The 15,294-nt window shown below is 35.2% G+C and overlaps 1 protein-coding gene across 1 annotated transcript in view; it reads right to left on the bottom strand.

The window, feature by feature from the left end:
• LOC113497254 overlaps window positions 1–15,294 on the bottom strand; it is a 90,914-nt gene that overhangs the window by 61,427 nt on the left and 14,193 nt on the right. The window contains exon 2 of the mRNA XM_026876726.1: window positions 5,396–5,533. Coding sequence (XP_026732527.1) covers window positions 5,396–5,456 — 61 coding nt within the window. The 5' untranslated portion in view covers window positions 5,457–5,533. The remainder of the gene's footprint in view (window positions 1–5,395; window positions 5,534–15,294) is intronic.

Here is a 15,294-nt window from a genome sequence, read left to right as displayed (position 1 = left end):
TTTTAAAATATAAAATTAATAGAAATCATAGAACTAATTATAGCAAGCTGCATAGCGCCTGTCTCGAGCCTCGACAACTTATTTCCGATTCACTACACCTCATTTAACAATGAAATCAATAAATTAAGAGAATTTTATATTCGTTCTTATCAACACTCAATGAATAGGAAATAAAATCTATTGTTTATGCCTTGATACACAAAAGGTTATTAAATTGTTGAAATATTTGTTTAATTTCAGAGTTGTAATAAAAGAACGTGATATTCTCATCTTAAGCTGGACGAGTTATTGTGGATCGAAGGTTTATTAGAAAAGACAAAGATTTTGTGAAAAGATTTGCAGATAGACTGTTCAGATTAAAAAAAAGTTTTATTAGTTGGCTACGCGACAACTCTCCTTATGGATCTTTAGGTTTTAATTGTCTATAATAATATGTCGTTGGTTGCTTTAATTCATAAATACACAACACTAATTCAGCGACGTTTTACCTTAATAAGAAACACTGAAAGTTGTACTGAACTTGAGCTTAAAAATATCTTAGAAAAATGATTTTAAACAGCATTATATAATAACAATCTAGTTTTATAACTGAATTTTATACAAACCTTATCCATAACACATTTCTAGAAAGTAGAAATATTTGATATAAATCAACTGACATGAAGCCATCAGGTGTTATGAAACGTGATTTTAAAAGTTTCAAATGCATTCTCTTCAGCTATAGGTTATGCATTTATATTGATTCATTTGCTCAGTGATCCTGCATCTAGTTACATCTCGACGTGGATGAAATTTGCCCAGTAATGGATGGATACCTAGCTCTGATAGTCATACGATGTTACTTACTCGTGATAAATATTAAGTGATTCATTTCAAAATGGTGGTTCAGCTGTTTTATGGTAACATAGTTTTAACGAACATGTTTAATGTTTTTACAATTGTATCTTTGTTAAAAAACAGGCAATTCAACAATCCTTAAGACCTGCACTTTATAATCTAACTGATGATGATGTCCTCCTAGACGTTTCCGTCGACAGCGACACCCTGGCATATACTGGCAGCTTGGTTTCGATCATGTGCTCGTATATGACTTGCGAAACCAAACTTGGTCTTGAACACGCGGTCACAAGTAGCGCAATAGAGTTGTCCTTGCGCATTGTAGGTGTAATTGTAGGAGGGCTTGGGACGGGATTTTCGGAGCTCGCGTTTGGCGTCTAAGTTTTCAAGACGCCGCTGTTCAAAGTCTTGTATGCTCTGATGAACAGCTCTTCGCCACTCTGGTCTTTGTGTAGCTAGCTGCTCCCAAGAGGTTGGTGACAGGCCCACTGATTTAAGATTGCGCTTCAGTACGTCTCTGTATCGTAAATACTGCCCTCCAGACTGACGTTTGCCGGTACTAATCTCGGAGTAAAATAAGTTTTTGGGTAATCTGGAGGACTCCATACGGACCACGTGACCGCACCAGCGCAATTGTCCCTTTATTAGGTAACCCTCTATACCCGATATGTTTGATCGACGGAGAACCTCCGTGTTGGAAACTCGATCTTGCCAGCGTATGCGGAGAATAGCTCGGAGACATTTTAGATGGAAGATAGATAGATGCAGATGTTTTCCTTGCAGGCTGTTTCAGTATCTGAATAGATACAGATACAGATAATCTAACTAAGAAGTTTTCGAGAAGAAATGTTTTTATTTTTATTTTACTTTTGAAATATACTCAGATTCTTACAATTAGTTGCCGGCAACGAGATAGTGCTTGTCGTAAAGAAAACAGTACCTGTTTATTTTAGATTGAAATTCATCAGGATTTTGATTTAAAGTTTCAATCAATTGTATATATTATATAACAATACAATCATTACAATAATTTGTTAACATATTGTTTATTTCAAAATATATTTGATAACATTAGACGCAGATGATAATACCTTTAAGAAATCAAGAGCTCCCACGATATCGTCATCGATGCGGACCCACTCCTTACACAAAGTTATTTGGTCGGTAAACACTTAATTAGGGGAGTAAACAGCAATCTGTATCGTGTAACCGGCTATGTACAGTGTATAAGGAATAATGGCCTCATGCCCGCAAGAGGCTAAGGATAAACCTTTAGCTTTCACTTCGTTTCTCGCTCAGGACATATTTCTCGAGAACAAACAAATATCGGCTTTAAATAAACCCAGGTGGTAGAAATAAGTGAGTTGCTGCGCCTTTCTTATTGTGCGCTGCGTAAGTAATCTTGGCTTATGCGAGGGTTCGCCGCGAACGCCTCTCGTATGAATATCATTTGCTATACTTTGCTTGTGCATGTTATTGCCACTTGGCATCGCGACGAGTCAACACAACAACGCGCCAGTCACCGTAAAATATTAAACCTTGACACCATCTGCTGCCTCCTGGGTGAAATGTCGCCTTTTACGAGACTCCGCTATTAGATTTTACAAAATATAAAATGCAAATAACATAATAATGCTCGAAAAATCTAGACAGTCTTAAACAAAAAAAAACCATATTTTTATATGCTGCTTACGGTTCCCTTTTTAATTAATTACTTGTCCGTCTTGATTGCGTCAATTACCATACGTTTGTCGTAATGGCCGAACATAAGGAAAGTGTTATTAGGAAATGTGACGCCAGGATATCACTGTAATAACGATGGCGTGTAAAGATCCGAACCATCATTACTGCCAGTAACAACGATAGAAAGAAGGCAATGTTATTGCTTTTGGTAACTTTGTGCTAATAAGCAATAGTCTCTTACACAATAGTATTGAACAGGAATGTTGATCGTGCCTATTTGTGTACATGAGCTGGTAGATACATAGGGTAAAGGTAAATAATGTTGTCGCTTGTCGTTATGAAAGGCAATCGTTGAATATAGCCGCGGGCATCGATCACCGGCCGCAGCGCGCCACAGTAAGACATTTCCACATAACAGAATTATGGCATGGATTATGGCATGTAAATAAACGAGCGGTTGGCGTGGCTAGTGTCTATTCCGACGTGGGCAATAACTACGCGATTATCCTATTTGGGCGCACAACTACGAACAGGCGTGACTCTATTCGCATTTTTCATATTAACCAACTTGGGACACATTAGGGCTGCGCTACACTCCCGTGCTCACTGGCTCTCCAGCGGGTTTACTAGATATTTAATGGCAGTCGGAGCGTAAACACCTTTTATGGCGAGTGAACTTGCGACGAATGACTTCAACGTCTCGTTACGCGTCACTAGGTCGGGCATTTGTAGTTATTGATCACGTTATGTTCGGGTTCTACGAACACATCGCACATAACTTCTTTGAACCCTAAGGATAAGGAAATCTTACTTTAGTAGTTACAAGGAAAAGATTTTCTGCAGTTACGGCACACTGATTACTAAATTTGGTTGGCAAAACCTTGGGGAATTTAAAATTTCCAGTTTCATGAAGAACGGTAAAACGAATTAAATTGTAGAAAGACAGTTAATGCCACCGCAAATAAAATTAAAATACGCATATTCTTCTGAAAACACAAAGCCGAGTTTTTTCTCGACTTTGCAAACTTGTATTTGAAGTGACGGGAATGCAAAATTAGGAACGAAAACATAAATATTCAGCAAGACTATATAAATAAACGAAGTTTGGGCCATTTATTCCGATACACCGGGACTCTGTGCACAGACTGGAAAAGTTAGGCGGAAACGGGATTTCCTAATGCGATTTTAATTCGTTCTTCCCGCGACGAAGAGGGTAATTTCAATAAAAGCAAAGTCAGTAGATATTTTGTCTGTGGGAAGGGAAAAATGGAAAAAATATTGTGCCTTGATTTCTTATTTTGTTGTGAAAGTCGTGGCGTAAAGTGCACTTCCGTGTACTTCTTTCTGTCGCGTTAATTACGTTATGAGCGATCAATAACAGCTAATAGAACTTATACAAGAAGAGTGTACTACAACCATACGAGTACACTTTCCCTGATTAACATGAAATTAAATCTTAACAAAACATCTGCAGCTTACCTAGGTGATGTTACCTAGACATTAGTGTACAATAGACGTTTCTCATATTACCGTCGCAACGTTCTTTTAAATATTTCCTAAAAAGCTTTTGACATAATTTACTGGTATGTTTCGCTGCAATCATTTATATTCGTGACATGCTCTTGATTACATTCATTGTCCGAATACCGTACCATGAAAACCACTTTTTATAGTGTTCTGAAGTAACCCTAGTGAGTGAGATAAACTACTTACAATGAACTTTTGAAGCTGGATGGTTGATTGTCTCCATCTCGCTTCTACAACAGCACCAACGCATAAGCGAGACAGCACGCTACATTGCTTGTAGCTTTGTCTCGCGTGCACAACGTCTTAAAGAATTCATAGTACCGGCACAGGTACATTGTTTCGCTTGCATTCGACTTTCTAGAATAAGCACTTGCTTAGAAATTAGCTTTAGCGAATCAAGGTAGAAAGCGATCACAGCGCGCTATTAGGTAAACTAATTTGTGTATATTTACATACTGTTACTTGGTAGCGTGACTATCTGCTTCCTTGTGCGGTGTACGTGCATTTTACTGCTGAGTAGCTATTTAATTAACTATTGTAGGTTTTGTACTAAAATCGAATTTGCTGTATGAATATTCAATGAGAACATACAAATGTGTAACTTAGCGATTGATTTTTTTATTATGAGTACAGGTATATATTGAGATATTAGTTTAAACTTACATTAAACTAAAATAACGCTTTAAACTTTTGAGACATTTGCTCAATATTACCAATTTATTACTTAATCCGGAAAAAATGTAGTCGATAGCAAGCTAAACTCAGTTTGTAGGAGGTTTCTGACCGTATTACATCGCGTGAGAAATATCGATCAAAATTAAGTTTAGAAACATTACCCCGTTGAGAACATTCCTGAGAATCATGGAGTTTAAGTATTAACCTTAGTCACTTGAGACAATGATATATCATTAAACATCGATAAAACTAAATCATCTCTTTTAGAATACAAATGATCCAATATCGTGGTGCAAGTCGTAATACCCATAATGCAGAGATTATAATGTTAAGGGCTACCTCATCTTATGAAAGTCGGATTTCTTTTATATTTTTAATATTAAATTTTTTAATTAAATATTAAGTTTTGAATATAGTCCATCTGAGAACAGATACCTAATTGTGATTTCAATCATTTTTAGATAGAATTCAGGACTTTACACGTATGTACAATCACTGACAAATCTTTTAGCACATACTATAAAATTTTGCACACTTTTTTACTTTTAATATTTTCTTATTGTAATTACCCGTTAGTTATGTAACAAATGTGCGCTAATTAGCGCTCAATTAATAAAACATACTGATTTCTACCTTATTTTTTTGCCGTTAAAATAAATATAACGTTACTAACCTCTTGTGAGCAGCATAGTCACAAGGACAAGCAGAATGGGATGCGCGAGCGCCGGTATCATGGTGCGGCCGTGTTCACTGCAGCTGACAGTCGCAGGAGCAAGCCGGCCCACCGCGCGACACCCTCATCCTTCACACCCTGCGAAAAAAATATTTATTAATAACAATCGATATTTTTTATACGGGGAACGATTTTCAACTGACTGGGCTAGTTTAAGAACATGCTACTAATATTTTGTCTGCACGGAGAGCCGAGTGGTAGAGGTTACCATGCCAAACCCACGGAGAGCGACGTGTTGGGGGTTCGATCCCCACTTAAAACAAGCACTTTAGTGAACGCTTGTTTTTAGCCAGTCTTTGTCACATGAATTGTGTGTTTGTAAAACCCTTCGAAACACAAGGATTAAATTCTTTATTGTCGAAGTCGTTTATTCGCCCTAACACTTCTAAATAATATTAGAAATCATGAGTGTGTATTTGTAAATAGTTTACTGCAGTAGGATGGCTAATTACCTCGTCACTGTCATCTCGTGTGACACTGTTTCCACAAGTCAGGAGTACCGTATTTTTAGGCCGATTTTCTATTTAAAACCTAGCCTAGTTCTTGCCTTCATTCCGAATGCGGTTTGATTCCTGAGCGCTTACTTTTCGCTGTATTCATTTTTGTTTTTGCAACTCTTTGCAAATTCTACGCTCTTGAATAAAACGAATGCTAGAGGCAAGGTAATTTTGTAAAGAGTGTTTGCGGAACACTAAGTATGTTTTCTTTCATTCAAAAAGATATTAACTTGTAAACCAGTTGTAATAATTTGCTTTGTATATAGAATAACATTTTCTATTAATAAGCTGTCCCTAAATTAAAGTCGCTGAGGACATAAACTGAAAATCTGTAGTATTTATTTATTTAGTTTTAGTCTTTTAAGGGATGATCGTTTTAATTGTTAGTATAATAATATGTATAATAGATATTAATCAGCATAAACTAGGCATAAAATATAATTTGTAAAAATGTTTAACATTATGATAAAAAACAAGAAAAACAAACTGAACTTTCAAAGCATTACTCAAAAGCATTGTGTTCACAATCTTGTATAGCCAGAAACATACACTACTCAATACACATTTGCGAACTTCATCGAATAGTTAGTCGTAGTTTTAACTGTAACCGACTGTATGCAAACTATTTGTTTCCTAACCTTTACAATATCAAACTGTAATTTAAACAGGTGATTTAAACAAAATTTTAAAGCCGACTGTACCATTCTTACATTCAAGTCATCCCAGCAAGTAAGCCATTTCCTCAATACTTGATTCACTTTATTTCCTGCCATCACTCTTATTCCTCGGTTCTGCGGTTCCTCAACGCATGTTAAAGAGGTCACGGACAACCGCCTCGACCTTTGACATAGGGGCTGCAACTTGACGATCAAACATCGCCGAAATAATAAGGGGGTGTGACCCCGATTAGGGCTAAATCATAGTATTTTAGGTTGCCTACATCAATATCAAATACTGAATAAAGCGGTGTACATATTGCTTTCCAGCTATCAATGTTTTCAACCCTTAATTCTAACTCTTTTTTTTAATCTTATATAAAAATGTAATTCATGGATTAAATTGTGTTAAAAATTATTAGGTTGAGTTTGTAATTCATACATTGTATATTTCAGAGTGACATCGATCTTCTAAAAGGTGTAAACTTTAAACAGAAAAACAAGCCATGAGAAGCTATAACATTAGGAAAACAACCAAAAAAAATGTACCTCAAATGTATTAATTAATTAACTTCACAATGTTTATCTAATCGTATCATATTATTATTTATGAATGTGAACACCACATCATAATAAACAACACTTAATGTGGATGGTAAAAATAGTTAGTTAAATAAACAAGTGGATTTGGATTTCGACAAACTATTTGTGAAATTCAATACCGCTTCAATAACTAATTTTATAATTTGATTAATTTATATAATATGTACCTATTTGTTTTTTTTATGAACTTTAGTAATTGTGAATAGTAGTTTTACAAGCAATTTATTTTAAAACTCTCACTCTGTGGCTATTTTACAGTTTTAAGTGAAAGGAACAGATTGAGGTTTAAAGGCGACAGCCTATAGAATTTAGAAAAAAATTGATCAATTATATAAAAATGACATTTAGAATCTATTATTCACCTGTGATTTTAATTGATTTGAGGGATTTGTAATATGACATGATTAGGCCATCTGATACTTTATTCATCACCCCGTATAACCTACTGCTATAAAACTTACTCAAGCTAAACAAATTCGTTGAACCTAAACACAGTACTTAACCTTTCATAGCCGACGATAATGATGTAAAAATCTAAAGCATCCCCGTCCCAGCTGTTCCCGTAGGTTGGACTTAAATAAAATGTTCGGGTGTGCTTAATTGGGCTTTTTTCAAACATTAATCAAGTGTTGGGGGAGAATTTTTACGTCGGCCGCGACGGGCGATAGCCGTGACGGATGACAGCGGGTCGCAACCCACGGTGCATTCATCACCCCAGGACTTAACCACCTTCAGACTTGGTGACTTATATTCCAAGCCGATAATTTAACCTTGAGCAACGATTGAAATAAAACTTTTGTTTCTAATTAACATAAGTGAAAGGATTTCACTCAATGAATTAGTTTAAGACACTTTGAATCGAAATGTATCTATTACAAAACACGGTAGCAGTTATACAGACAGCGAGGGAACCAAAATTATGTCAATTGATAAGAAGGAAAAACTTCAGTAATTAAATTAACAAGTTTCTAAAAGAATTATAATACCGTGAATTGCCCTTACGAAGCTTCATTTGACTTAATTGTACAAATTCAGCATGTCCTGTCGCTTCTTCAAAGCGTATAAAATTCTGTGAAGTACGGAATATATGAACAATTTCATAAACCTCGGATTCATTTGATACGCACCTCAGTTGAAGTTTAATAATAATATTTCTTTGAGTTACCTCACTCAATCGAAGTTACTGAAGACTTCCAAGACCCGCACTGAGTCGACAAAAACTTTAGTGTCCCAGTGTGAACTTTTAGCAACTCAATGTGAACGAACAATCTTTGAAGGTGACAAATTTTTCCTCAATTTTTCAATGTACAGTTAGAGTTCGTTCCCCGGTATTTAATTACTCCGGAGTCAATGTTCTGGAAAGTATTACAGTTTGGGAAATGTTCCTTTTTTGGTTTATGGGAGCGTCGAGAAAGATGCATAGCAAATGTAAAAATGTTAATGCCGGCTCCTGGGCGTAATCTACGAGCGACACGCCGGGATAAATTGATACCTCACGGTTTCAATTAGACCGGTATTTATGACGACACAAACAGCACTGTATTCGAATTTTCGAATAATTGAGCGAGTTTAAATGAGAACTAATTAATTGTAATGAAAAAAAAATGGGAATAAACTTTATGCAATAATAATATGTTAACAAAATAACATACAACCGTCTTCAAATAAAAACAAAATAGGGTTGACAAATGTATAAATAATATGGGCGAATTGAGACCCTCCTCTTTTTTAAGTCAGTTGCAAAGAGTCGAACATAAGAAATTATAGAAAATTAATATTTTGGGCATTTAATTGGATAAGAAGTAATCGTATTGTCACATAAGCCGTTATTACTTGCGTCGGCAACCAATTACGATAAAGAGGTATTTTTTCCTTCTCATAAAAGACTATTGTCATATCGGTACTTGAGAAACGGTCAGACACAATCAATATGAGGAAAGGACATAACGTAATAGAAAAGGGAAATAAAACATTTATTCAAAAATATACGTCGTATGAATTGGAGATAGTTCATAGGAGCTTGTCACTATGCCCACAAATTCAATTTAAGTATGATTTTTCAGCTTGCATTGGAAATGTATGTTTCTGTTTTCAATTTTATCCTAGAAATAAGAATCTCATGTTATCAATCATCTTTGCCTAGTCTTAAACATTGAAATGTAACTATACACAATACCTATATTTTAATCCTTGGGTCGCGGAGTTTTCACAAACATTCGACAGGCTCAAAGACACCAACACCACAAGTTTTTGAACTCATTTGCAATCGTTATTCCAAAACACCTTACAGCAATCAATAAGATCATAAATTATTTTCTAAATTCAAAGCGAATAATTGAGAGCGCTCGGGTGGTCTTCAAAAGAAAACTGCGCAAACGCTGGCATGTAAAAATAAATAATAATTACTGAGAGCGACCGGCGCGTGCGCAGTTAACGTGTCGTTGCGGTCGCTCGGGTAAACATGGCATCCGCGTGGACTTCCGACGATATCCGATACAACGGCCTTATTTATATTACAACACGCTAAGTATCCCAAAAACAGGTTTAAAAGTAAAAAAGGTTATTAACAATATGTTTCAAAAACAAGAGGTGATATGGATTCAGAAAATGTAGGCTTCAAAATGACGTGTCTGCTTTAAAAGACTAAAAAATGTGAAAGATTTTTTAGCAATTCGTCAATGTTAACAATTCGAATATTGTATGTATATCCTTGTAATAATGATAACGAAAAAGTGCGAATCCTACTTTTTTTAAAGTTAACATTGAACAATATTTAAATAGTGCAGCCAATTACCCAACGCCTAGCGCGTACCTATGTATTTATACTAGCTTACAGCGCTGTATCGCCTAAACTCTACCCGGTTTTGATGGATGAGTTGTTAATCTACTTTTAACTGATTTCAAGGAAAGAGGTTTAACGGTTTTGTAATTTATTTTGATAACTTTATATTAATTGATAGAATTACTACAGTAATCAGATATTCTCTTTGCATGAGTAGAGTTTTAAAATGAAAGACATTTTTAATAAATACGTTTTTAAACGATACGTAATGGTGATCAGTTACAAAATTTTGGTTTTTATGACCAATTTGTTCAAGGGTCAAAAAAGCAACGACAGAACAAATTTATGTTGAACAACAATCATCAATCATGTTCGTGTCACCCCTTTAACTTCATTATCTACCTTCTATCGCTCTAATCACAGACAAAGGAGCTACGAGGACTGTCTTCAAGTAAAACAGCTGCAGTTGTGGAAAAGAGAGGCCGCGATACATTATGTATTGCACTATCTCCCTTTTACAATTGAAATTATAAAAGCAGCTTCCCAGGCATTACAAAATATATATTTCTTGAAGTGTGCAAACGAATGGACGAATGTAATAGTGAACTTTAAAATTTGCAATAACTGTTTAATTACAGAAATCAATCTTTAAATATGAGGACAACAGTAAAAAATACCTAATCTTTATTGTTTATATCATAAGGTGTGTTTCTCTCTTTTGCATATCTTCCATCTAAATAATATATAGATTTATAGTGGGTTACGCCATTAGTACGAGCGAGGGTTCAAACCCGCGACCTATTGATCGGCAACCCGACATATACGCTCGGCTGTTGCCTAGAGACAATATAAATCCTATTTATAGTTTACAGGCTATGGTATATTAATAAACAGTTTCTAATAAATACCGCGCAATACAACAAGTTCGTTTTAACAAGCAATCAACTCTCTACCTATCTTTCGTAGTTTGTAGTTGACTTGAATTATTAGCTGAATTTTATGGAAATTACCAGTTTAAGTCTTGTGGCATTTTAAAGAAATGTCATCACCATTATTATGCTATTGCTATCTTCGTAGATAACCGGGAAAGGGATACCTGTCGTGAACTAAATATCCAGGATAATTAACAGAATTGATTGGAGTAAGCAATACATAAAAAAGACCTCATCAAGTATGATTCGGACTCGCGACAATAAGAGTTCCGTATATGTAATCTAAAACAAATTGAGAATATCCACGAATTTATAACCGTAACATAAATTTGCTAGACCGCGATCTTAATTTTTTTGGATTAGTTTCTGTAGCGCCCGCACTGGGAATTTTAACTAGGTATCTCGGTTCATGAGATACAATCTGATGACAAAAGGAAGGAAAGTCGGCCAGACTGACACCGTAACCGTACGGTATACATCCGTAATAGACTGACAGGTGGCCAGACGGGAAAATAGACGGACAGGGATCCTCAGTAATATGGCTCCATTGTTTTGGGTTCGAAAATACATATTAAAAAACAAAGCCCAAAAATTTCTGTTAAGTAAACAGAATGTCGCCGTCGTTCAAATATTTACCATGTAACAACAAAGTTTTATTATAAATTAAATATCAAGCAAAACTATTTCCATCATATGAATATTTGATATCTATATCGATATAGTTCTTTTATTGTAATTTGTTACATCACTTTGCAAGTAATTGACAAAGGATGGGGTACAGTTGACGGCAAGGACAAACAAATCGAATTTATTGTTTACAAACATATTCGTTTGTGACATTCATATTACATTATGTAATCAAATACGGACAAACTCGCTTTTACTATCATCTGTATGTTATTATTTTAGGTATACATTTATAAAATCATAAAGGTTTCCTGTGTCTTCCATGGAAAGCAGAGTTTATCAAGGTAGTTCGAACAAATTTTTTTAATGCTCATTAGTATTTTAAGGAGTTCCATACGAAGGGTAAAAAGACAACCGTATTTTTGAGACTCTACTTTCACTCCGTCCATCAAGGTACGGATCCTTGAGCGTCGCGAGACCGACTTTAATCTGACTGATTTTTATAAAAATCTCACGTCAAGTCGATGTTTATCCCTTTCCTAGTTAAAACAAAAGAAATCTAAGGAGAATACCGAGGAGCTGTGGTTGTAGAGAATATTTAAAAGACAATGCTTACTTTATTTTCTACTCTCCCTTTAGTACTTGACTAAGGAATTAAAGCCTTCAAGATTCAAGTTGCATGTACAAAGACGCCCAAATTACATAAAAAATAGTGTTGATGAATCCCATTAGATATTGTTTCATAATTATTCATGTGTACGACAAAGCCGTTAACTAGAAAACAGCTGTTATTTGACAGTGTAATTAATTATATTCGACACAGCAAAGTGTGGCCATTCACAGATAAATTATTATATTTTAGTTATAACTCAATGGAACCGCAAACGTTTAGAAATAATGTGAAATCAATATTTTGAATGTGGTTATTTATACTTTTAGGTTAGGATTATAACGAATTTAAACAAATTTGTTTATCTGTACTGTATTTCAAACCGAAACTGTAAATAAACAATAAATGTTAATTACTAACAAAAATCAGCCTCTTTTATACGAATAAATTAACATTCAAATTATTATATGAAATAGTGTTGCTATTACGAACTAAATTACATGTTAATTTAGCTAGCATTGAACAATTCAAAGTTAATTTATAAACGACTCTCTCGTACTTAGAAATTTAATCGTTGTGACGCGTTGGCTCTCACAAACATTCAATTCACAAGCACAAAGGTACCCAAAATTGCAAAATTTACGTGAAACAAACAAAATATAGAAGGAAAAATGCAGAATCTGAATTCTTCCAACCGCACTAGAATCACTCGAATGATCATTGGGTCAAACATAGGAAGCGAAGTTTGTAGCTGTCACAAACACTTTTGTTGTAGGTTCATACGAATGGGACGTACGAGAGTCTTATAACTTTGGAGCGAGTGGGCGTCAGCACATTCAATAGATTTGCTTCACTACAACATATATTCCTATTCGTTTTTATTCGCATTCTGTTATTGTAAAGAATTGAATCAATAAAACTGGTTTCGAATAGTTTCTATATAGAATATTATTTGATATTTATATAAACACTAGCTGTTGCCCGCGACTTCGTTCCCGTGGGTAAAAGATATAAGTTATAATTTATACCTGCCCTATTTCGTCACATTTTCCTTTGTATGCTCGCTCCTATTAGTCGCAGCGTGATGGTTTACAGCCTAAAGCCTTCCTCGATGAATGGTCTATTCAACACAAAAAGAATTTTTCAGTTTGGACCAGTAGTTCCTGAGATTAGCGCGTTCAAACAAACAAACAAACTCTTCAGCTTTATATATTAGTATAGAAGTATAGATAAAAATATATTGATAACTAAAACCTTACAAAGTAAGTATCTCTTAAAAAAGAATCTACGATGTTTGAAGTGTTTGAAATCACTGTTTACGGTTTACTGATTACTGAATACTCTACCAACGATCATAATAATCAGCGAACTCTAGAAGTTCTATCAATCATATTTTATGCTTTTATATTGATTCTCTCGAACCCCTATAAACACAACTGATTGCCTTAACTTTCAAACGAACGTAACTTCACCGCGAACCTTCAAAAGCATGTCTGTGCAAACTCAGCGACACGTCCATCAACTCCAACACTAACAGACAGAAAAACTTTACATTTATATGCAAAAACATATTTACGTTACATGGGCACGTCTAGCGAAAGTTATAGCCGCAGTTAATATCATGTAGCTAAAAGTTGGCAAAAATAAAGCTGCGAGCAGTTACCGCAAAATGTTAAACCTAGATTATCCTCACATTTTATATTTATTGTGCGTAAAGAACCTGTCACATTGTTTAATACTCTGCACTACGGTGTGACGTGATACGGTGACAATTTATTTTTAATATCGTTTATATTTAATAAACAATTTCAGCTTTTAGAGCGTAGTACACGTTATAACATAAAACAATTTAGCGTTAAGTGTGTTTTTATTTGTGACATTAATTCTCTTGAAGATAATTTATTTATGGGAAAAGTTTTATGCTCGCGATTCTGTTTTGTTTTATTTACAGTAAATACGTATCGCACCAGTGCACTGTGCCACTACTCCTGTCAGCTGACGTTAAAAGTTAAAGTAAATACATCCAGTTAGTTATTCAATCAATCGTCGAAACCAGGCCAATGTGCGGGAAACTTTCGATACTTAGTATACGACACTAATATACTGGTTTCTAAAGATTCAGATGTGAGATTTTAGGATTTATATGAATGGAAAATCCGCAATGTATGCATGTGCACGAATTAATACTGTGTGCTGTCAAGGGTCGATGCTACCTACATGATTTTATTTTAGATGCTTCTTTTTTTTTTTCATTAATTTGAACGTTTTTACACGTAGGTAATAATAATAGTAAGAAATAATATGATGCATTATTTTAAATACTGCAATTGAATAAACATGCAAGTAATAAAACAGTTATATTTATTGGGCACTTATTCTCCCACGTTTGTATGATCGCTAGCAATAATGTCTTGCGTGACACAATTTTCTCCTTCATATTATAAAACACGCCTTTGCCTCGCCTGGGGGAAAATCCACACATATCAGGACACAGAACATCAACAAAATTAACGAAGAAATATCCACGCATCAAAAGATTTGCTTACACGCAATATTAACGTGTTAAACAGAAGGAAAGTCTTTTAGCTCGCATATCTAATGAAAAATAATTTGGGTGTAGACAGGCGGCATTAATGTTAATAAATAATAAGGTGACGGTTCGCACGGTAGTATATAAATCCGGCGCGCTGTGAGCCGTCACAATAGTAATATATTAGGACAAATGTTATTACAAGCTCGACTCGTTATGTTATTTTTGTTCGTTCCCCCGAGTTAAGAATTGAAGGCGAGCAGGCGGCGAGGGCGACCGCAGAGCCGCGTGCGCTGCCGGCGTCCGCGACAGTTGGCGCCCTCGCCGCCGCACTGTTCCGAACTATACGCCGCGCGCCGTATCCGGTCACCGAGACCGTCTAAATAATTCACCCACTCTTGAGGCTACCATTTAACCAGCAGCAATGCCTATTTTGAAATTAATATTATAATACACGATTAGCTAACGAACTCTCAGCTTTCCCAAAAAGTCCTTGCACCGCTTGTTGTTCACGATAGCTTTAAGCCACTAATTGCTGTGTTCCGTGGAAATACAAAATTACGGTTTAATATTTATTGATAAAATCGTCGTCTGTGCAACAA

The sequence above is a fragment of the Trichoplusia ni genome, chromosome 9 (assembly GCF_003590095.1).
Source record: "Trichoplusia ni isolate ovarian cell line Hi5 chromosome 9, tn1, whole genome shotgun sequence".
NCBI lineage: Eukaryota > Metazoa > Arthropoda > Insecta > Lepidoptera > Noctuidae > Trichoplusia > Trichoplusia ni.
Note: the sequence above shows the minus strand (reverse complement) of the source record. Positions and strands in the feature narration are given on the sequence as shown.